This window comes from Augochlora pura, chromosome 7 (assembly GCF_028453695.1).
Source record: "Augochlora pura isolate Apur16 chromosome 7, APUR_v2.2.1, whole genome shotgun sequence".
Lineage (NCBI taxonomy): Eukaryota > Metazoa > Arthropoda > Insecta > Hymenoptera > Halictidae > Augochlora > Augochlora pura.
Genome location: NC_135778.1, coordinates 33,931,087 through 33,955,009, shown reverse-complemented (window position 1 = coordinate 33,955,009; position 23,923 = coordinate 33,931,087). Strand labels below are relative to the sequence as shown.

The 23,923-nt window shown below is 33.2% G+C and overlaps 4 protein-coding genes across 9 annotated transcripts; 2 read left to right on the top strand and 2 right to left on the bottom strand.

Annotated features, from left to right (window-relative positions):
• The first annotated feature begins 208 nt into the window (after positions 1–208).
• Positions 209–3,788, top strand: Rpn13 (regulatory particle non-ATPase 13). Of its 2 annotated transcripts, none has more exons than XM_078186269.1 (6): positions 209–524; positions 660–776; positions 979–1,327; positions 1,384–1,529; positions 2,837–3,273; positions 3,410–3,788. In XM_078186269.1, exons 1-5 carry the CDS (start codon positions 324–326, stop codon positions 3,227–3,229), a joined length of 1,206 nt encoding a protein of 401 aa, XP_078042395.1. In that variant the 5' UTR covers positions 209–323; the 3' UTR covers positions 3,230–3,273; positions 3,410–3,788. The 2 variants fall into 2 exon arrangements, with proteins under 2 accessions (XP_078042395.1, XP_078042396.1); XM_078186270.1 differs by having other exon boundaries at positions 212–524; positions 3,005–3,273.
• A 385-nt stretch (positions 3,789–4,173) lies between these two features.
• Positions 4,174–23,851, top strand: Ago1 (protein argonaute-1). 5 transcript variants are annotated; one of them, XM_078187084.1, is made up of 14 exons: positions 4,174–4,353; positions 5,956–6,239; positions 8,349–8,462; positions 11,406–11,546; positions 11,705–11,985; positions 12,062–12,368; positions 12,450–12,672; positions 12,726–12,873; positions 12,955–13,218; positions 14,893–15,211; positions 15,284–15,635; positions 15,716–16,049; positions 16,117–16,316; positions 16,584–23,851. In XM_078187084.1, the coding sequence occupies exons 3-14, from the start codon at positions 8,354–8,356 to the stop codon at positions 16,690–16,692; spliced, it is 2,787 nt and encodes a 928-aa protein (XP_078043210.1). In that variant the 5' UTR covers positions 4,174–4,353; positions 5,956–6,239; positions 8,349–8,353; the 3' UTR covers positions 16,693–23,851. The 5 variants fall into 5 exon arrangements, with proteins under 5 accessions (XP_078043210.1, XP_078043212.1, XP_078043209.1 ...); XM_078187086.1 differs by having other exon boundaries at positions 4,174–4,395; positions 12,955–13,197; XM_078187083.1 differs by having other exon boundaries at positions 4,174–4,395.
• Positions 6,673–7,332, bottom strand: LOC144473317 (uncharacterized). The gene has a single exon (XM_078187095.1). It carries the CDS (start codon positions 7,324–7,326, stop codon positions 7,135–7,137), a length of 192 nt encoding a protein of 63 aa, XP_078043221.1. The 5' UTR covers positions 7,327–7,332; the 3' UTR covers positions 6,673–7,134.
• On the bottom strand, positions 7,686–9,788 carry Mrpl53 (mitochondrial ribosomal protein L53). Its single transcript, XM_078187094.1, has 3 exons — positions 9,570–9,788; positions 8,106–8,218; positions 7,686–7,891 (listed from the first exon to the last, which is right to left on the bottom strand). The coding sequence occupies exons 1-3, from the start codon at positions 9,713–9,715 to the stop codon at positions 7,686–7,688; spliced, it is 465 nt and encodes a 154-aa protein (XP_078043220.1). The 5' UTR covers positions 9,716–9,788.
• Positions 23,852–23,923: the final 72 nt, after the last annotated feature.

The window sequence follows — 23,923 nt, the reverse complement described above, 5'->3', positions numbered from 1 at the left end:
TCTTTCGGTGAAACAATGAAGCTCCTTCCGGTGCGACTGTCGGTCATTTTGTCTAACAGTTTGGGCGTTTTTAGGGTATTGTACCTACATCGAACGAAACTTCATCGTTTCTCGAAAAGAGGCAGCACTGACTTGTAATCGTGTATAAACTTCCGGCAATTGTCTACAGATGGCGTTCGAAATTCGAATATGAAACTGCGAACCTCCGGACACGCCATTTTGAAGTGCTCTGTCATCATCGCACGGTACAGGAAAAATTAACTGCCTATTGAGGTTCAATTATATTTATCAAAACGGAACACGTATAGTCAAAAAGATCAATCATGTCGGGAGCAGCGCTTTTTGGTAACAGTGTGTCCCGCAGCAGTTCAAAAAATCTGGTTGAATTCAAAGCTGGAAAAATGACTATGAAGGGGAAGATGGTTTATCCAGACACACGAAAGGGACAGCTTTACGTTTATCAATCTGATGATTCCTTGATGCATTTCTGTTGGAAGGATCGTACTACAGGTTTCGTTGAAGATGTAAGAATATTTTACAATTTATTTCCAATCTCCATCAGATTTCTTAATCATACAGAATTGTATCGTCCGTTAACTTCATATTTTTCTGTTCACATTTGTAATTATTAATGCAGCGTTTATTTTCTACTCCTACAGGATTTAATTATTTTTCCTGATGACTGTGAGTTTAAACATGTTCCCCAGTGCAAAACTGGACGAGTATATCTCTTAAAATTTAAATCAACCAACAAAAAGTTTTTCGTTTGGCTCCAGGTGAGTTTCCATCTATATAATAGATTTGTTTTTTCGAATGTAGTACAAAGTTGTTATCCTAGATGATTCTTGATACAATACCGAACAAGCTGCATATTAAACTAGGTCACATTACATATTTTTTAACGAAATTTCTTATTAGTTTGTCAGTGTGTTCAATTTTATTTGATATATACTTATTACTTATTATTTTACCTTATAGAGCTTGAAAACGGACAAAGATGAGGAACACTGTAGAAAGATCAACGAAGTCCTGAACTACCCACCAACTCCAGGCTCTCAAAGGAGTGGCAATCCAAATACAGAAGGAGATATCCAAAATTTACTAAACAACATGTCCCAGCAACAGTTAATTCAATTATTTGGAGGGGTAGGCCAAATGGGAGGAATAAACAATTTATTGGGAACAATGACCAGACCACAGGTTGTCCAGAGTGCCAGGGCTTCTACAACAACATCGACCAGCGATAGTACAAGGAATACTACTACCAGGCCTGCAACTCAAACGATTTCTTCTCCATCAACAACTAATGATACACCTAAGCCAAATAGTGAGTAAACTGGTACAAAAGTATAGGTGTGTTTATATATATAAAGTTTTCTTTAGGTGAAAGTAAACCTGCAGCTAAGACACCTGCTCCATCAACACCAGGAACTACTGCTACCACTGGTAACAACAAAATACAGCTGAGCGATCTTCAAAACTTTTTGTCCGATATTCCGCCACCTGTTGGAGCTGAAATTGTTGTTCAGGTAATATCTTGTATTCTTTGAATTATTTATGTTTAGTATATGTGATGTTACTATGTGAATTCAGTTTGCACACTTGTTTTATTGTTACTAACAACTGGTAACAGATGTAATTATTTTTTGGCTTTATTTATACCTTCAATTCTATTTGTTCTTACTAATATTAGATTAATTTATATGTTCAGAATTAAAGATAAAATAAAGCGAAGAAATGAAATTCTATGAATAATGAAGCATGAATTAGTTTATCGTCTTTGTTTTTGCTTTCTGCATTGTATGTCATTGCCTAAATGTACATATACTGAAATTTTGAAAATTTAGCATAAACTATTGTAATGAAGCACGGTTATAATAATTTGTGTGAAATCTTAAATATATTTGAGTCATGTTAACAATTTATTTATCCTGGAAACAGAACTAAGAATTTCACAATATTTGTGTTAATTTTTTTGTATAAACAAATATTTTATTTAATGATACAGTTTACTGTAATCTAGTAATTCCTTTAGTGCAATATATTGTCTTCTATAGATATCATTATCAAGATTAGAATGTGCTCTTGATAGTATACATGGAATAATACTTAATCTTGTTGATTGCTGTGATAGTCTTGTAATCTTCTTAAATAAGTGCATATGTACAGTTAGTGATCATCTTTCTGGTTAACAAGTATGGCAAAACGAAGTGTAACATAGACGAATATTTTGTACAATACTGTTTTAACATTCTCATTAACACTGGTATTTTATGCTTCTATAGTAAGTATTTAAATATGACTTCTAGTATTTGAAAACTTTGCTAATAACACTAACAAATTTGAAGTGATTGTTATAAATTTTGACGTGTTGAATACAATCTTGTAAGTTATTTACTTGTGCCATGCTCAATTCTCGCGAAATTTAAATCAATATATATATATATGTAAAATTAAATATTATATTTTTCGTCTAAACTATATTTCAATGCATCAAAATTTATAAAAATCACTGTAAATTTATTAAAATGACATATTGGATACAAGAAGACTTCAAAATTTCACCATTGTAACATTCTGTAAATTTGTTTCATGTCCCAGAGCGTATGATAAAATCTGTATTACTAAAAATTACACAGTATAGACTGTGGGAAATTATAATATCAATGTTATAAAACCAATGGACAGAGGCATGGTTTTATTCTCGTTTAATATATTTCTACGCATTAACTTTTCCTGGCTGTCGGAGACTCTAGCTCTGCTGGGCAGTTGGGGAAGTTCCTCTGGGATTGTCTGTTGTTTTCGGCCAGCTACAGCGCAGCTTATTGTCCGGCAGAGGGGCGTTGCAACCGAGTTGACCAATGCCATCCGTGCGGCGATCTCTGCTTCTGAAAGCCTGGAGCGTGAAATGAGACCGCACTTACCGCCAGGGGACCAACTGTGTACCACGCTATTGTCTCCCCAGTTCTCCCAGGCGCTATCAATGTTCTGGTCTGCTTTGCAGTCAGGCCAGGCGGGACCTGTCATCCAGCAATTCGGCTTGGGACCAGATGCAGTCAATGCGGCGGCCAGTGGCAATATCGAAGAATTCGTCACTGCTCTCGAAACCGAATCAAAGACAGGCCAAGAGCAAACACAGCAAGAACAGGAGGAGACTAGTGCTAAGCAAGCCTCGCCAACAACTAGTCCTGATAAGAAAGACGATGACGAAGGAATGGCATTAGAATAAGAAATTTATTGAGTCTGATTTCCATCTATATTTTCGTTCAGAAGGTATGGACAGTGTACTACATTATAATCCATTATGTATAATAAATATTTCTTCGAACAATAGCATATTTTATTGGTATTTATGCTTGGTTTGATATTGTCCTATAAATATGTGCAATAAAAAAAAATTAACCTTTAGTTGCGGTACACAAAAAACACTGTTGCTAGTGGTAGAGACGATGAGAAGATTCTGCAAGGGACAGATCCAAGACTACAATGGTAATTTTTTGACTTACTGTATATAAGTATGATGAAATGTAACGTTTCAAACGAGAATATAGTTAATTCGTGAAATTTATATAGTAAATATGTATATATGAAATGATCTAAAACAAATAAAATTCAAAACAATAATAGTTTAATGATCAACAAACCGATGGAAAGTATTTTTGTACCATATTATATCACAAATCATAAAAAACATAATAAGATGACGAGAAAAATATTTATAATTTCACAAGAATTACATGTATATTTATTGTAAACAGTGTGGTTAATATATAACAAAATTGTTTTTTGATTACCGTTGACTTTTCTGTACCAAATAAGAAATTTATAATATTATCAAAAAGTATATCATTGTATTCAGCAGGATCTGTAAGATCGTTGTATGGGAGAACATTTGCATAGGTTTCATGGATGGTGCAATCGCAAATTTTCAAAGTTCAAATGAAGCGTTTATATTTTCGAGAAGAATATATATTTCTTATTTTGAATCTATAAACGAATTGTGATAATTGCAGTAAAATCGACCATAAAAAATTTGATTTAATCCGATACGCTGTGTATACATGCTACGTACTGTATATGCCTTTGTTTGTAAACAAGGGCCCCATAATATTTACTAGCTACAATCCTGGCCTGCTCCGCATGCGCACTATCAAGCGAATCGAACAAGTAGGGGGGAAGGGGCACTTTTTTACGGATGCCGATCACTGGTTTAGTGAATGTTAAAGATTTCCCGGTAAATTTCGTCAAACACTTGCCGTACTCCTAATACATTAAACGTGAAAGTGTGCTGGAAAATTTTCCCAACGAAATCCATCATTTGCAACAATCGGTGTCATCATAAAATAAGCGCGGGTATCCAGACAATGATATTGTTGTAATTGCTGTTAAGAAGGGGTTTGTGTCGTCAATTTCTCTCTTTCCATCGATACATTACCGTATCATTTACAATACTGCAATATTGCTGAAACTTTTGCTGTCAAAATTTTTCCGAATGTTTTGTTCTGTATATATTCGGTACTTAGTTATTTATAATGTAATATTGAAGAAGTGACGCAGTGAAAGCAAACACAACTGGTTGTGCCAGGCTTCTTGTTGTGGCTTAATTGTTTTCATTCAGTTTCTACCATATTCGTAATAAAATATTTCTTTACTATTTGCAATTATTGAAATATTAAAAAAATATGTAGAAATATATTATATAAATATTTAGGAAGAGTTTTTTTAATCGTATAAAAAGAGAAATAATCGCTGTAACAATTTTTAACGGTTGTTTGTGAGGCCGAGTTATTGTTTTTATTATTTAATCGATTGGAAGCTACTATAAACTGTTTCGAACTAAAAAGCTGTTATATTATCAATAAAATCTTCAATTGTTATCGTATAAATGGATAAATTTATGTTTTTTGCGTCCATATGGATTGAAGGAAGAACAATTCAGTCACGTACTACATAATATAAGAAAGAAAAACATCGGACGATAAAACAGCATTTATACGCATATTTACATGTTCGCTTGGGTAGACAAAAGTGTAAACATTCGGTTTTGTTAATATTTTGACTAGCACGACAATGTTTACATATTGCAGTCAATAAAAACAAATCTAGAGAATGTTGTATTCGATTAACAAATAGCAATTTGATAGTCTGATCAATTTTATTACAATATGTCGCAGTAAATGTTTGACATAACCTATAAAACGACTCGCTTGGAATCCATTTTAGATGTCAGATGAATAAATTACAAAATAAACTTACTGTATTTTTGCATGCAGTTGTACAATGCATAAACTACTATTTTCTATATAGCTTAGAATATTCTTCTTCAATATGTTAATCGTCAAATGCAACGAATGATATGAAAATTGCAGTAGTCGACTATGATACATTAAAATTATCATTCCAGTATACACATATTTTTCGTAACAAAAGTTAGTAATTAAGCAAAAGAAATTGTTTGACTTATCTAAATTATATCATCATGCAGTATATTTATACGCATAATATAATATTTTTTCGATGCTCAAAAATGCAGAGAGTATTCCAGAAATATAGCAAAAAATTGGATAACTTTCAAAATATTTTAATAAATTTTTTCGTGTTATCTAAATAATGTTTGAACAAAAATGAAACAAATGAATATGATCTATCTGAAAAGAAACTGCATTCATTCGTTTCAAGGTCATTCACGTTTTTCTTAGTAACCAAAATTATTATATATCATATAAAATAATAGTTGTTATTATTATTAGTTATATATCCTACAATTGTAATTGTTAAATAAATTTGAAAATTAAAAGTCATCTTGAAACTTAGAAATCATTCATGTTAAAGAAAAAGTTATTAAAAATTACTGTGCTACCATCTATTGCTATTATTTACATACATAAACCCTTTCACAAGAAACACATTTATATACTAAATATTATTTTCAATGCAATTTCTTGTCTATTTTAGATCTCCAAAGAAACACAATTACAATAAATAAATAAAGATATGAGCTTTACAAACTTAGATGCTGAAATGGATAAACACAATTATTGACACTTGTAAAAATTTCCCCATAGAAAATGTACAGTCCTATTTAAAGTGGTAGATCAAAGATTACTTACGTGGAACTGTAGCTTTGTAGTGAAGTTCTTGTGCTAAAAACTTAAAAAAACTATATCAGAATAATGTTTGTGTGAAAATAAGTACAGTGCAGTTATTGTCATAATCTAACTTAGCAACTACAAAAGAAGGTGAGTTTGTTTAATAATTACTATGTTATGTTTACAGGAAGCTAGGCAAGTATGTATGGGAATTATTATTGTGTTGAATTATAATTGAATTACTTCATGAATTATACTTACACAGTAGTTTAATTATAATGCAACTGATCCTTCTTATTGATGCACAATGTCAAAATGTAGTCGAATCAGGTCAAAAGTATGAGTTACACTGTAATTTAATTACATTCTAAATCATTTTAACTCACATGATTACAATCCAATTAATTGAAACTTTCAATTATTTTATGAAATTGGATTTTTATGTAATTGAAGTAAATTTAGCTACAGTGTAATTCAATAACTAATAACTTACTATTTATAAATGCAACTAAAATTAATGAATAGTTTTAATGAAAAGTTTTAGTCTAATTTTGTAACCACAATATATCACACATCATAATATTTCTGTTTATTATTTATTCATTCTTAATTTCTTATATAATTCTGATTACATCAAAGATATAAATTCTGTAATGATTATGAAAATTGTGTAAATTTAATGAATTGTGTAAATATAATGAATAATATGGAGTCCAATTATGACTAGTCTGCAATATAAAAGCCAATTTGCATGACTTCATATTCATGGTATAAATAATTTTGGTATGTACAGTTTTATTATTAATTACTGTTGGAGACAGTACAATGAAGTGCATAAGGCACTTGAAATTATCCCTATAAGGTTTCCATATATTTTCACATATTCTATAGATATTTTTGCATTGAAGTTATTAAGATGTGCACAAACAGATCTATCATATTATCTATATAGTTATAGCAATACAACATAAATATAATTTATTAAATGTAATTAATGAGTGATCCATACAAATGAAAGATACATTTCCGAAAAAACAATTTATAGCTATTCTATAGGTGTTAACGTTATAAATCTTGAAAGAATAAATGTGACTAAAAAGGTGCCTGCTACAAAGCAGGCAACAAAAATATACCACGTTTCCTCATCAAAGACGTCTGTAAATGCTGGAACGTGATTATAGAGAGTGTCTATAAGTTTCATATTGTAGTTTTTACTGTTGGTAGTATAGCTAGCCATTTTATAGGCAGGTCTTTTGTAATAGCGGATTAAGGAACAGAAAAGTAATCGAAGAATGAAATTTTATTATAAAAAGGAAAAATGTCAGTTCTTCAGTCTCAACAAAAATAATTTTATATCCTTGTCAATTTTCTATTTTTCCTCTTTTTTATATTTAAAATGCACCTTTCAATGACAATGCACTTTCAGTGTAAATTAACAATGTCGATTTTCTGTGGTATTTTATGAGTAAAGAGGAAAGAAGAAAATTGAGCTAAAGTTTCAAATTAATGATATTTTATTCTGTTATCTATATTTTTATATCCAATCAAACTGTTAACTTGCCAATTAACTCATGAGTTATTAAGTTGCCAATTAACTTATAAAAATACTCCTCTATGTTTAGATTCTGGTATAATTCTACCTCCCTTCTTTCGCTTCTTCTCTTTCTTCTTACTTGTAGCTGTCTTTTGACTTCCAGTTTCAGGCTCACGTGGCGATAATGGTGTGATGTGTTTGTTGTAAAGTTCCAAAATATTCAGAGACGTCAAGTTTGCACTTTTGACTACCACATTATTACCTGATACTGGAAGATAGAAACGAAAAAGACACATCAATTTTTAAAAAGAAAATCCATCTGTATAAATTTTGAATGATCTTACTTAACATAAAATAATTATTTCCTTTATGTCTCTCTCTTTAATTGTTACTATACCTTGTTACTGAAGCTTTTTCAAATCAGTTTTGTGTGTAAAAATATTAAATAGATAATTATTCATAAAGAAAATTGTAATACTCACATAACTTGAATGTAACTACTGGGTCAGACAAATCTGAAACTATTTCTGGTTTCACAACACAACGTGGGTTTGTTGCAATGATCTTTGGTGTTGTAATGTGAAAGAAAAAATCTCTGCAAATATAATTCAGAACATATATGTTAATACATTTAATTTACTACATAACTTATTTATAAAAACAAATTTTTTTCATATTCAAAATTTGCTTAATGATTTCTGTATTTTCTGTTTTTATTGTTATAGATAAAATGGCGCAAATGGAGCAACTACCACTTCAGATGCCAGATTTGAGTACTCTGCGCATCAGTACAGCTGTGTCTATGCTAGGCAAAGCTTATGGAACTGGACAACCCAGTGGTAAGTATAATTTACAAAGTTGATTCTTAACACATTTGCATTGGGAAAAGAGAATTCTCGTTTTAAAAAGAAAAACGTTGGTGTCGGGAAACGAGACTTCTCGTTTACCTATATGTTGAAATATCTTTACATTGCTAAAATGTCCCAATTTATATGAAAATTTAAGGGAAAATATCTCGATGAGAATGTGTTAAAAAATTAATAATTTTTAGTACAAGCTCAGTTATTAATGTATGCTTTCAAATAAGCAGCAGCAAAGTACAATCATGTAATGATTACATTTATAATTAAATATAAAATTGACAAAAACATTTCAAAGGGTAGAGAAATTATTAATTACTCATGAACTGAGCTAATACACACAGATAAAATATAATTGAAGGGACTGTGTTATGCTCAGTTATTTAAAGTAACAATTATAAAATAAATGTAGAGCCTACAAAAATCGATTCGAAATTTTTTTGAAATTTTCTTAATATAAAAAGTGGACTGTACCTTCTCAGTTGTTTATTAATTACACGTATATCACAACGAATCAATTTATGCTGTATAACGATTTTTCCTCCTTGTTATTACGAGACTATGAACGACTACTATACTTTCCGTGAATTACTCCGTAGCTTCTCTGACTTTCGAATCTAATGGTTAATTATATGTGTCCTATGCAAATACAATGCGACACATAGGGGGAGATAAAGCCGCGTGAAGGGCTCCACCCATGAACAACGTTAGTTCAAACGATTCAAAAGCTTCTAAAAATATGAACGTGCATATCGTCTGCTGGCTAACGAAACTAATACACTGCGCATGCGCGTGGTATTGACGTCATTGAATACTAACGAAACCTCTCGGGAAGCAAATTATTATTTCAAAACATGATCCCGAAAGCAACCGATGTGTAACTTCTTGATATGCAATATATTCTGCTAACCTAACTAATACAGTGTCCAATAAATTTTCTCTAAAACGATTTAAATATGCTGAGACCGTTTTTTTAAGCATAATCAATCGTGAATTATGTAACATCGATTAAAATATCAAAATGCAAATTTAATTGTCTACATTTGAGAAAGACTCTGGGTTGAATAAAAATTAAGATGAACTAACCTCGTTTCTAAAGCCTTCGGATTGAAGGCATCGAATTTTACGTTGATTGATTTTACCGGTTTTAACGTGAGATGCCTTAAATGCTTCGCGATCGCACTTATGATTCCTTTTGAACGCGAACGCACACCAGAAAAAGGCAACGACATTTCGAAAATCTTTCACGCAATCGCGTGTTGTAGCTATAGGCGGAACATATTCATGAGGGTGTAACTACTGCATTGTATCTGCTACGCATGCGCACGCAAGTGGATCTCTGAACATCGCGAAAGAATGCTCTATTTGGGCGCGTATGCGCACAAGTTTTATTGAGTTTAATTTTCAAATCACTAGCGATGCCTAGCGTGAATATTTCTATGTATTTTGCGGTTCTAACATATAATATCGATACAAAATCGACATCAAGGTCGTAAACGTTTAACGTTTAGTTACACATATGAATACAATAAATATAATTTTTTTAGGGTGGGGGGATATTCAATTAATGAAATCGCGTGTTTTTATTGCAGAATGTATTATTACTAAATATCTCGCGGTTTGTATTTTAATGTTCTTGAGACTTGCTGTTACATTAGAGAAAAATTGCAAAAGAACACTGATTAAGATCATGGAATCTAGATTACAATCATTGTCGGTAATGTAGAAATTTATCGAAACTGCTACTAAAATATTATCGATAACGTAGAGAGTTATTTCATACGTATTTGTTTATCTTTCAATACGTAGGTTCTTTAAAAATTGAAAAGTGTAGAACATAAATTCGATAACAGCGTCAAATATCTCTAACGCCAGTTTTATTGTTCACGTGTTGATTGGTCGAGCCAGGACTAATCAGAGCCGAGATGGTAGCAGCCATTGCAGAAGATAGTCTCGTTTGCAGTGTGTCGTGTGGTCAGTGGGTTTTGTGTTAAATTTTTTACTTATTTATTAGTGGTTATCTGGTATTTTTCATCGTCAACAGTAAAAATGCATCCTGTAGGACGGCGTGAGTATTATAATTAATCAATTTTCTCTCGTGATACCTAAATGTATCGCATAATGCAATCTCGTGTACTTGTCTAAGCCAGAAAAAGTATCTGAGGTAGTTCTGGCCCGTTGTTCCTATTTCATTACTGTAGAGCAATGAAAATTCATTCGAATTATGCACCTATTAATAACTCTTACATTTAATCAATTGAAAATAAAAAATTTAAAAAGAAATATTGGGAAGGTCTCGTCCGATTCTCGATTAGTAGGCTCGTTATTTCGTCACGTTTGATCCGTCAGAACATGGATAACTTGTAATTTAAAATTAACTAGATGTTAGAAAATTAAAGCTGAGTCTAACGCTAAGACAATTTTTTATAAGCTAATTTTCATGTATTTTTAATATCATTAAGAAATTGTACTTTGCTTATTTGCTGCAGGCATAAAGCCTTAATTCCACAGTAAATTAGATTTTTTTGAAGTGTAACAAATTCGATGTATTATTTTTCCTCTTACATCGTTGCTGCTTGCCAATTGTTATATTTTCTTTCTCAATTTTCCGTATATGTTGGGATAACTTTAAATGGATTCAACTGTTTGTATATTGACAAGTAATTTTTATTTCTTTTTGCACTATTTAAATAATATTGAATTTTGTAAAAACATATACATTATCTTGTTTGATTGTATAAAGTAGCTTTTACTTTATCTGGAATTTACATTAAATTTTTATTACATTCTTTCTATATTCTCATAATCTTTTTATACAATATTGCTGAATTATTACATTCTACCTTTTGAAAGTCCTGATTAGTGTGCAGAGTGTTCAATTAATTGTGATTATTTTAAAGATGAAATTTATTGTGTTTGTAGCTCCCCCACCTGGATCTTCAACAAGTACTTCAGTTGGAGGTGGACCTGAAGCCACTGGGAACAATGTTGTGACCTCTACTTCACTGGCACTTGTTCCCATACAGCAGACACACACACCTCCGCAACCTCCCGAACTGCCAAGTAAGGTTTTGCTTTATTTGTAGTAATTTATATGAAAATTGGTACCATTAACGTTTTACATTTTCGATGCCAGTAATCTTTATTCAAGTAAAAAAAGGTGCTATACTTTGTAATGATATATCTTACCTTGTGTATAATATGAAATATTAATTTTACAGTGTTTTCATGTCCTCGGAGACCAGATATAGGACGTGAAGGCAGACCAATCAATTTAAGGGCCAATCACTTCCAAATTACCATGCCACGTGGTTTTGTACATCATTATGATATTAATATCCAACCTGATAAATGTCCTCGTAAAGTTAATAGAGAAATTATAGAAACAATGGTTCATGCAAATAGTAAACTGTTTGGGACTCTCAAGCCTGTGTTTGATGGGAGAAATAATTTATACACGAGAGATCCAATACTTATTGGTAATGACAAAATAGAATTAGAGGTAATTATAATCCTTACAGAAATTACTACACCAATGTTACTTTTGTATGTTTTCTTATTAATTTTTGTCCTTGTAGGTCACACTACCCGGTGAGGGTAAAGACAGAGTTTTCAAAGTGTTTATAAAATGGTTGGCACAAGTCTCGCTATTTGCTTTAGAAGAGGCTCTAGAAGGACGTACAAGACAAATTCCATATGATGCTATACTTGCTTTAGATGTTGTGATGAGGCATTTACCATCAATGACATATACTCCAGTAGGTAGATCATTTTTCAGTACGCCGGATGGATATTATCATCCATTGGGAGGAGGTAGAGAAGTCTGGTTTGGATTCCATCAGTCTGTTCGACCATCACAATGGAAAATGATGTTGAACATTGATGGTACGTGTTTTACCTGCTTTTAATTATTTTACGCTTCTATTCGAACAGTCTTCAATTAACTTACATATTTTTATATTACAGTATCCGCAACTGCGTTCTACAAAGCACAACCAGTCATAGAATTTATGTGTGAAGTGCTAGATATGCGGGACGTAAACGAACAAAAGAAGCCGCTTACGGACTCCCAGCGAGTTAAATTCACAAAAGAGATCAAAGGTCTTAAAATCGAGATTACACACTGCGGATCGATGAGACGGAAGTACAGAGTTTGCAATGTCACTCGCAAACCCGCCCAAATGCAGTCGTAAGTATTCATAAATCCGATGTAAGAGTACATTTTAATTTCGGAAATTTTAGATTCCCTCTACAATTGGAAAATGGGCAAACAGTAGAGTGCACTGTTGCAAAGTACTTCTTAGATAAATATAAGATAAAGTTACGCTATCCTCATCTCCCTTGCTTACAAGTTGGACAAGAACACAAGCACACGTACCTGCCACTTGAGGTGCAGTAAATGTATTTTTCTTGATATTATTTGCATAAGACGTGACGCATGTACATAATGCTTTAAAATGATTTATTGTAGGTCTGTAACATTGTCGCTGGGCAACGTTGCATCAAGAAACTGACCGACATGCAGACGTCCACTATGATTAAAGCGACAGCCCGTTCTGCCCCCGATCGCGAACGAGAAATAAATAATTTGGTGAAAAGGGCCGACTTCAATAACGATTCATATGTACAAGAATTCGGTCTGACGATATCCAACAGTATGGTGGAAGTTAGAGGACGCATTTTAGCCCCGCCCAAGCTACAGTATGGAGGGCGCGTAAGTTCCCTCAGTGGACAGGTGAGAGACTTCCAACTGAATCAGTCAGGTCTAGCCAAATCCCACATTTCCAGAGGCTCTTGTATTATTTTTGGAAGGGATATGTTTCTTTTTGTACCCCACCATACATCATCACTCATTATTTGGTTTGCATAACTTCATTCTCCTCATCTTTGTCTTGGTAGATTTAGCATTTTTGTTAAAAAAAAATTGGCTGTAGAAAAGTCAGTGATTTTGTTCGACTGATCCAGGAGAAAACCTACTTCAGAAAGACTTTGCTTGATCTTTAAAAACATGGAAAGATATTAATTTATTGATTATATTCTAGAGCTCCTATTTATTGTATCTTTTCGACAGATGTATATACTCATTTAGCGATAATTTGCATTTAATTTCACAGAGACTTTGTAGAAATTAATTGTACAAGAAATGCGTATAGTGATATGGAAATAATATAGAATATTCTTTACTAATTATTAGAAAATTTGAAGCATTCCTTTAGACGTCAAGACTAGATATCTAAATGCAAGGAATGGACGTGTAATGATTTATTCTGGAGATTGATATGTGGAGCTTTTGCAGAAGTCTGCAAGATACCATAATCGAGTGGATAAGTATACAAAAGCCATGAAATATCTTTAAGAAGAATCAAAGTATGAGTAGCGTCTTTTCCTACATTTGGTTCAATCCAATTGCAATGAAATTAGAAATTTGCATTTCTTTTCATTTTTACTGACAAAACCAGAATTTGTTGATATATGATAACATGAAAACGTTGCAATCTTTCCCAAAACAATAATACATTTGGCCTTAACTTTTTCTATTTGAAATGCATTTGAAGAAATCAGTAAAGTAAATAGTTACAGAATGAATGTATGGGTTCTAGACCTGGTTGATTTTGATATTTGGGCTGTAAATGTAATGAACTTTTAAACTTACTTTCCTCGAGTTATCAACAAATTAAATAGTATATGACTTGAGAGTAGAAATATAGAGAAAAAGTTACGACTTTCCTTAACCCTCAGACGGCATAATATAATTTTGTTTGAACATGTCCTGAATCAAAGTACATAGGTTATGCAGGATTTAAATATGTTCCCAATTTGTCCTTGAAACAAACTAAAAACTTCAATAATTAGTAACGCTATAGAAAGAAAATTTAATTTCCAATTTACTGTGATCTTTTGATAATGTATTTCAGATACTATGATTTTCCACTTATTAACCTCGTTCATCATCAAAGCTTGACTGTCAAATGTGTTATTGTTAGAAAGCCAAAAACTCGGTTTTCTTTGTGCTCTTTCAGACAGGTAATAGTGTGGTAACAATTGCCAGGACAGATCCAAATGGAGTCAGTATTTGCTAGACGAGGGTCAACAGAATTTGCATTACTTTCACAGTCCAATATCACCTGCTACTCCCTGATGATGCCAGTCCATTCCATGCAGCGATTGGATATACCCAATTATCTCAACTTCCATTCACTCTCTTGTAGTTCTCATGAAGTTGTTCCAAGTTTTTAAAAATTTGTTGTTCTGCTTCTAAATGAGAGAAAAGGAAGCAGCGACTGCATGGACTGTACAAAACACTGGTGCATCTACCTTGTTTATTTGTTCTACTCTAAACGACACTATACGCCACCCAGTGACCTGTATGCGCATACATATATATGTTTATTTCTCTTTTCTGCTAAAGACAAAACAGCAAGCTATGCCTATTCAAGGTGTGTGGGACATGCGCGGCAAGCAATTCTTCACGGGTATCGAAATCAGAGTCTGGGCAATTGCTTGTTTCGCACCGCAGAGAACCGTGCGCGAGGATGCATTGAGAATGTTCATAGCACAACTACAAAGAATAAGTAATGACGCTGGCATGCCAATCGTTGGACAGCCCTGCTTTTGTAAATATGCCACTGGACCCGACCAGGTGGAACCCATGTTCAAATACCTGAAAATGACATTCCCATCATTGCAGCTAGTGTGCGTCATACTTCCTGGAAAAACTCCAGTATATGGTAATTGACTTTAACTTGAAATTTTGATTACTTCAATTCTGTGCATATTTCAGAAATCTATTTCACTTTCAGCTGAGGTAAAGAGGGTGGGAGACACGCTGCTAGGTATGGCGACGCAGTGTGTTCAGGCGAAGAATGTGAATAAGACATCACCACAGACACTGTCCAACTTATGTTTGAAGATTAATGTCAAGCTGGGTGGTATAAACAATATTCTGGTGCCTGGAATCAGACCAAAAGTCTTTGACGAACCTGTCATATTCTTCGGAGCTGATGTAACCCATCCTCCTGCTGGAGACAACAAGAAACCCAGCATCGCTGCAGTGGTTGCCAGCATGGATGGTCATCCATCCCGATATGCAGCTACTGTAAGGGTCCAGCAACACAGGCAGGAAATTATTCAAGAGCTCAGTTCGATGGTCAGGTAAGTGAAGTGATTTAAGTCCGATTAGTAAGATCATAACCGTGGTTCTATGAATGCTTATATGTATCTTTGATTTATAGGGAGCTTCTTGTTAGGTTTTACAAGAGCACTGGAGGGTATAAACCCCATAGAATAATTCTGTATCGAGATGGTGTTTCGGAGGGACAGTTTTTGCATGTGCTGCAGCACGAGTTAACTGCCATCCGTGAGGCTTGTATGAAACTCGAGGATGATTATAAGCCTGGAGTCACGTTTATTGTAGTACAAAAGAGACACCACACCCGTCTGTTCTGTGCGGAGAAGCGGGAACAGAGCGGCAGAAGTGGAAACATACCTGCGGGGACAACAGTCGATATTTGTATCACTCATCCGACTGAGTTTGACTTTTATTTATGTAGTCATCAGGGCATTCAGGTATATTCTTAATTCCTGAATCAACAAGTGATAATATGTCTTTTAAAACGTGTGCTTCTTATTATAGGGAACCTCACGACCGTCACACTACCATGTTCTCTGGGACGATAACCATTTTGAAAGTGACGAATTACAATCTCTTACGTATCAATTATGTCATACGTATGTTAGGTGTACAAGGTCTGTCAGTATACCTGCGCCAGCATATTATGCTCATCTTGTAGCATTCCGAGCCAGATATCATTTGGTAGAAAAGGAACACGATAGGTAAGTTTAATATCTTACTGTGAAATGCTATGAATTAATTTTTATTTACATCCAATTGCTTATCTATCCCAAAAGCTGCCTTTCTATAGGGCGTCCCAACAAACTCGAACCCCTTAAATATCTCATTAATGGAAGCAAGTTATCAATATACATTTGTATATTTTAATATATTTTTTTATTACCGATAAATGAGATATTTTAGGTAATGGAAGTAGTTGGGACACTTTGTAAGTCATGCGGTTTACATTGTTTATTATTTGCTTACAGTGCGGAAGGTTCCCATCAATCAGGATGCAGTGAAGACAGAACGCCGGGTGCAATGGCAAGAGCTATCACAGTTCACGCAAACACGAAACGGGTCATGTACTTTGCATAATTTCACTTTTCTTCGTTTAATTCTTATGGACACATGCAAAGTATATCATAAAATAGTTTAATCGTCATATCTTGCATGTGCAAATATCTCCTAGACTGCTTGAACGCTAGGTAATCACAACACGTGACCAATTTTTGCGTTTAACTGAACCAACGTCTACCCGAAATCTAATTGATATAATCTTATATCAAATTTTCTTTAACACTCTTTTACTTTTATGAGTTTTAAAAGAGGTGCTCTTAGTTAACCATGTTTCCAATTAGACTAAGACGTACGCAGCTCGACTATTTCGCTGGACAGACAATTAATGCTGGTAATCCCTTTGACTGTATATTACGCTTATTTTTCTTAAAAAGTGTTTTTAAGATAACAGAAAACATAATATGAGAATCCACGATTATATAATAAAGCGCTTTTTAGAAGCGCTTTCAATATTTTTTCTTGTACAAAAAGAAATATGTTTCTAGGTTTACGGTATCATATATATTTATCGCAGCTACTGTATTTATTCCAAGACTGCGAAAATTAATCACGTGTTGTGTTAATTAGGGAGATTTTGGAATTGTTGTCGTCGTTACGCAAATGGCCAAAATAAGGTACGGATCTATTGTAATGAAATTTGAAAAATGTGGCAAATTGCAGGACATAGTGTTACATATTGTCTTAAGCGTTGAACAATGTGCCACATTGGTGAAATAAATTTGGGTCTCTTCGCATAATCATGAATCATGAAAGAAGGCGGAATAGCGTCATTATTAGTGTAGAATGTGTCACTGATTTGTCATTGCAATGATTAACCCACTGTAGACGAATTTTAACAAGTGAATAATAATTCAAAAATCTGTCTGCTCCGGGTTAATTAATTAAAAATAATTAGTACACTACGGATTTTATGGCTTTATTAAAACTGAGTGAAATATAAACATTCTAACAATTTCATGTTATAAAAAGAATAAATTTTTGACTGATTAGACTTGTTAAAATAATTACATGGAGATGAACGGAAAATATGTTATTTTGTATAAATATCTGAAGTTTATTAATTAGAGACAAAGTGGTGTACTTTTTACAATTTTAATTTCACTGACAATGTTTTCTGCTTGTAACACAGAAGTCATTGTCATTGATAATGTAGCTTGAACTGTGGTAGCACTTAATTCATATCACACATTCATTTGAAAACTTACAAAAAAAAAATTTCAGCATTATCTGCTCGTATAAGAAAAAATGTCTGAAAATCAACGTTGGGATTAATCAATGCAAGGAATAATTTGAATGATGCCTAAGATGTAAGAATGATTCAGAAGAAGTTCAGAGTATAGTGAAGAGAGACCAGTTATGTTTATTATCATATATAAATTTTAAAGACAAGATTTTTATTCGACTGGATTCTTTGATCACAATTGTGCGCGGTGAGAGGGATATATTTAAATAGAACAATAATCTTAATGAACACTATAATTATATTAAGAGCCTTAAATGCCACTTCATACTAGAGCCTAGAAATAGATAGGATAATGAAGTGTATGAACATGTACTGACTGCTGTGCTCCACAAATCGTTTATTATATGTTTGTTACGATCGTTGGTATACTGAAGCGTTAATTAATATTCGCTATTTCAAGCTTTAATTATGACTTAATTAAAATTTTATTGATTCATGAGCTAGTATTAATTAGCACTGTCTAATTGTAATTTTACGATCAAATTCGTATTCAGCACGGAACATTTGCAAAAATTATCTATTGGTAAAAAACGCAAAAGTAATAGTTTATAAGACAGTGAGACAGCTCAAGAAAAAGTTTATAAAATTACTAGTAATATAAATACCAATTAAGTATCCATAAATTACAAAATTTTAGCTTGAAACAGTCTTAGTCCGTGTACCAACGATTCTGACTCTAGATTTTTAAGTACTACAGTCTAATATTATCTTTGGAAAGTATGAGAAGGAACCACCTTGAACTACCAATAATTAATATTTATTCTAGTTGTAAATTTAACGCAGATATTTAGAATATTACATACACTTATGACTTTAATATCTAACCAGTCTACTAAGAAAATGGGGGCATAAAAGATAATACTAGTAATTAATCGGCCAATAATAATTATATAAATCTAAAATGTACCTATTGTACGTTCGCACGATGACGTCTCTGAGTCGGTTCCGTTTGCAAAAAGGAACAATTATGCGAATGCAACCTGTGAAAGTGGATATATAGCGAATATTACGATTGACAAGTGACTCTAAAATAATTTGCGTTGTTGAGAATGTGAGAAAGGCCATACAGCTACGGATTAGGTTTTAAGAGAAACACTACACAGCAAGGCGTGGTATTCATACAATTAGTGTAAGCAAACAGTAGATAATAGCATAAGTCCACATTGCTATGTATTAGGTTTTAAGCGAAACATTACACATCAAGGGGTGGTATTCACTAATCAGCGTAAGGAAATAGCAGGAATAGTAGGAGATTTCATTATCAATGAAAAATTAATGGATCAAAGAGAATTTGATATTTCCTTACACACACACAAGTGTAAAAGGAATTAGTCTCCATTTGTAAATATACCTCAGTAATTTATCGACATTTTTCGGAAACATAAATTGCTTACAAAGAGTTTTGTAACTTTTAATTTAATTAACGATTTAAGGTGGTTAGATTAATTCACCGATCTTTCCAATCCTGTGGTTGATAAAGCCGCAGTGATATAATTATGATATAACTCTAAACGCAATGATATAACTTAAAATGTGTACTAGTGATTAAAGAACGTACATAGGCACAGAGACAGAATACTACAGGGTGACCTCTTTAAATAGATCCACTCGAATAACTTTGAAGCCATTGATGATACCAAAAAATGAGTTGGACAAAAGTTGTATGATATCAGGGCGTGTACAGTTTCTTTTTTATATGGAATCATATATTTTGTTTTTAGTGCACTGGTTGATACAGCTTGTAATTATTTCCAGAAAGTACTAAGCCACTTCTAATCAAAACTCATTAATTCAAAAGATATTTCAATTTCAAAATGGCACGGTACTTGTCAATTATATTAAAAAATTTCTTTGAACCAGTGCTAGGTGCAATTTAGTATTTAGGCTCACGACTATTAGGTCATATGATACACCGTTGGAAAGCGTATGAGTAGAGGAGTATAATGTGGGTGGTCACTAGCTACTACTGCAATTATTCCATTCAGAAAATATGAGTTAAAATGTATGAATCCGGTATTAGCGTATTCTGTCCATATGTGTGTATCTGTGACAGGGTCACAAAATAGTCGGTCGCCACACGATGATTGAAATAGCCAACTTAGACTAATGTAGAATAATGAATACATGGCATGACATATAGATAAGAGGTAAAAGTTAGGTTCAAGTTAGATAGCTGCAATGCGACCGACTACTGGCGACCAATTGTTCGTGCGTTAAAAGGAATTTGATCTATTTGAGCAGATGATTATTTGTATAAGGTCTCAAATCGCAAGAAATGTATTTGTAAGTAAAATGATCTTTTTGCAACAAGAATGTATTTTTTTCACCGTATCCTAATTTGACTTAAATTTCCGAAGGAGGACATTTGCAGTAACAATGATCACCCATGGTAGACGTTCATACTCATACGCTTTTCAACTATCTACCATACCAAAGCAAATTATGTGCCTCGTAAAACTATTTCATTTTAGTCTTAAATATCTTGTTTTATGATCAACGGTTTCAAAGGAATATCAGTAGGTTGGTTTAAATAGATTACCCCGTAAGAAGCTTACAGTAAAGCAAATAATGATACAATTCAATGAATCTTTCAAATGATCGATCAGAATTAGTGTGTATTGAAATGGGTTTGTAATCGTTTACTTCTTAAAGCGATCCAATACATTTTTAAAATAAGGCAAATAATTTATATTTGTATCTCGTGTATATTATACATATGTATGTATATGCTATATGTATACATATAGTATATATGTATAATGTGTGTGCGTGTGGACAGGCAAGACGGAAAAATTCACTGCGTGCTACGTGCAAAACACGGATTATACAATAATTCCACGGGATGAAATCATTAATGAATACCTTTCAACATTACGAAGAGCTTTTAGGTTACACCTTTTTATTAATTGTATCTGTATGTTGTTGTTTAATGTAATTAGTAAGCTGTTTTAAACGAATTTATTGTTCATACCGCCGTCAGTGGTTTCACGTGGCATTTCAGTTGAACTATATCATTTTTCATCAATTGTTCTTCGCAGTATTAGTCGTGATAACATTATACAACTCTTTTGCGTATTTATATATTTTATTATACCATTAATTTTGAGGAATTTAAAATAGATGAGAAAATCATGTTTTCAGCTTTTTAGAATTTTTTTTGTGAAATAATCGCAGAGCTCTTATAATTGATACAGAAAACATCCTTAAACTCGTTTGATTTTCTTCTTTCTCCTTCTCTTTTTCTTAACACTTAATTTAGACCTTATTTAAATAGTTGAAATATGTTGATGCGTTCGGCAGAATTTGTATAATTATTCTGTACAATCGCATAGCTTTCACAGTTAAATTAGAAGTCAATCTGCAATAATCGTTCACGAATAAAAATGTTATAACTTATTGAAGATTCATGAGACGCCACGAAAACTTGACGGCGCAAATATTTTGAATCGTTAACACTCGCAATGTATGGTAGGAAAACTCATGCGCGTCTGTCGGATTGTTTAAATGTCAAAGGATAGTGGTTGATTTTTGGGGAGTGTAAATATTTTTAAACAGTAATTCACATTCGTTCAAGTTATAACGAATTAATTTTTGGAAGAATGAGTCTCTTGAAAGAATCTTTCTCCGCCCTTAAATTTTCACCATTATCCGTTGCCTTTTTGTGTGCAAATGAGAGAACTTGAATTGTGCTAGCCCAAGTGAATATTAATGTATAGATGTAAAGAAAAAAGTGAAAGAGAAACAAGGTCAGCGATGGTGTTCCCAAAAATGAATATTAATTAATCAGCAGCCACACGATATGATATCGTAGTTTTATAATTGTCTAGATATATCTCCTGTTTCTAAATGTGAATGTGACATACTAGTGAATATCGCACGAATAAGCATATTGAGTAAAGGCTAGTTAATGATATATTGGTGATTTGTCTATAAGGAAAACTCGTGTCACTTCACGGCTGAACCAACCGAATGTCTTTTCTACAAGCGCTTCTCTATCAATGATCTCATAGAAAGCTAGCTGAATCTTTTCCGTTTCTTTGCGGTATATCGAAAAAGCACGAGCTCTCTCTCTCTCTCTCTCTCTTTCTATCAATCTCTCTTTCTCTTTCTGTCTCTTAACCATTTATATTCATAGGGTAAATTGTACCCTAAAGTGAAAGAAAGAAGGTTTACGCAAGTTTATCGTTTCGAAATTTTAAACCTCTAAATATGGCCGTTTCTAGAGAATTAGTAGCATAATCTGTAACTGCAATAGCTATCCTCACTTCAAATTCTTCTGTGAAGGTGAATTGCGACTAATTCAGATCTAGAATTTGGTTCAGGGTAGCTACATCTGGTTTACGTAGTTTCAAGGATTTAAAGTCTACAACTAATGGATTTAAATGTGGTCTAGACATCCTGTGAAGCTCTAAATAGTTTGACGTACAACCGCAGTTAGTATACTAACGGTAGACGTCTTATTTTTTCAACCACCTGTGAACTTATCTAGACCCAATTAATTCTCAATTAAGTTCCAAAGATTATAAATCAAGACTTGTGTCCTTGGATCTATTTGATATAGCCAGTATCTTAGCAGAATTTGAACTTATTGCTTCTTCAGAAAGGACCTGATAGGTATAGTTTTCCTCTCTATTATAAATTGCCTGAATGAATTTGCAGAAACTGTCGCGTTCATCTTCACGATACCAAATGCCTCTCAGGTCGTTGTAACAATTTCGATTGATTCCAATGATTTCTTGTTAACTCTCGGTATTCACGGACACCTCGGCCCGACTATAACATTACCTTGATCGACAATGTGCCTCTATTCGAGACTATAATTTAAAAGAGTCGTGCAATGACTAAAGCCCTCTAAGGAATGTACATATTATATTAAAATATTAGTTGCGGGTCGCAGCGAACGATCCTGTGTCCGGGGGTTAACGCAAAAGTGATGCGAATTTCTTTGGGAAACGTTCGGAACTTCGCCCGCCAAATTTCATTCGATTTTCCACGCAATAAATGAAAAGTACGTTTGATCATGTTTCAATTGATCGGGGCATGTCTATTTCGGGAACCAGATAGGTACGTGATCAAACGAACCACAAAAAATATGGAAATAGCATTTACTTTTGTATCATCAATTGAATCCAGTGATATATTGTAACTTTCTGTGGATATATTGTAAGTGTTTTTCGACGAATATGCGGATAGTGTAAGCCCACGAGAAGAGCGTAAGCGCCCCACGAGTAGAGTGTAAGCGTAAAAGAGTGTTTTCTGAATGCATAGAAAGTATGCAGAAACAAGATGCCGGAAATTACAAATGCTGAGAAATTGAAAGACTGTTAAAACGTATGACGTTTGAGACTCGCTTAAGACGGTCTGAATCACACTTAAGGCGGTTTGAATTAGTTCAAAAGAATTTGATGTCTGAGATAGGATAATCGAATATCTGCGGTAATTGCGTAAGAGTAAGGTTTGCCCGTTCCAAATAATTGTCATTTCACGTTGCACGTATGCTGTCTTCGTTTCTAGCTTCTTTTCTCGTGAAAATAAGAACGCTATAGGGTGCTGAATACTTTCGAAATTTGTAGTAATTTTTGGGATGTTATTACAACAGCAGTTCTGTATGCTTGTGTCGCCTCTAAGTTTCACAGATTAAAACGTTCAACTTCCATATGTAGTTCTATTTTGTGGTCAATTGTACAGAACGGAAAATTATTATAATACTGTCAACTCTATTATATATGTTTAAACGGAAGCTTCGAGCTAAATCCGAATCAGTGTCAAACACGCAGAGATTTTCAATAAATTAATATTTCTTTTTTTATTTTTGCAACTTGAACGCTCAATAAATCTTTCGATGAAATGTTATACTGGCGAATCGAATTATTACAAGAATACATCTGCATGTTTATTTGTTAATAAAAGATACAAAGTACAGTCGTTACAGTATTTATTTATATCTCATTTGGATGGGTGTACGAATTTTGAACGAGACTGTAGATGTTCCTTGTTTATTATTTT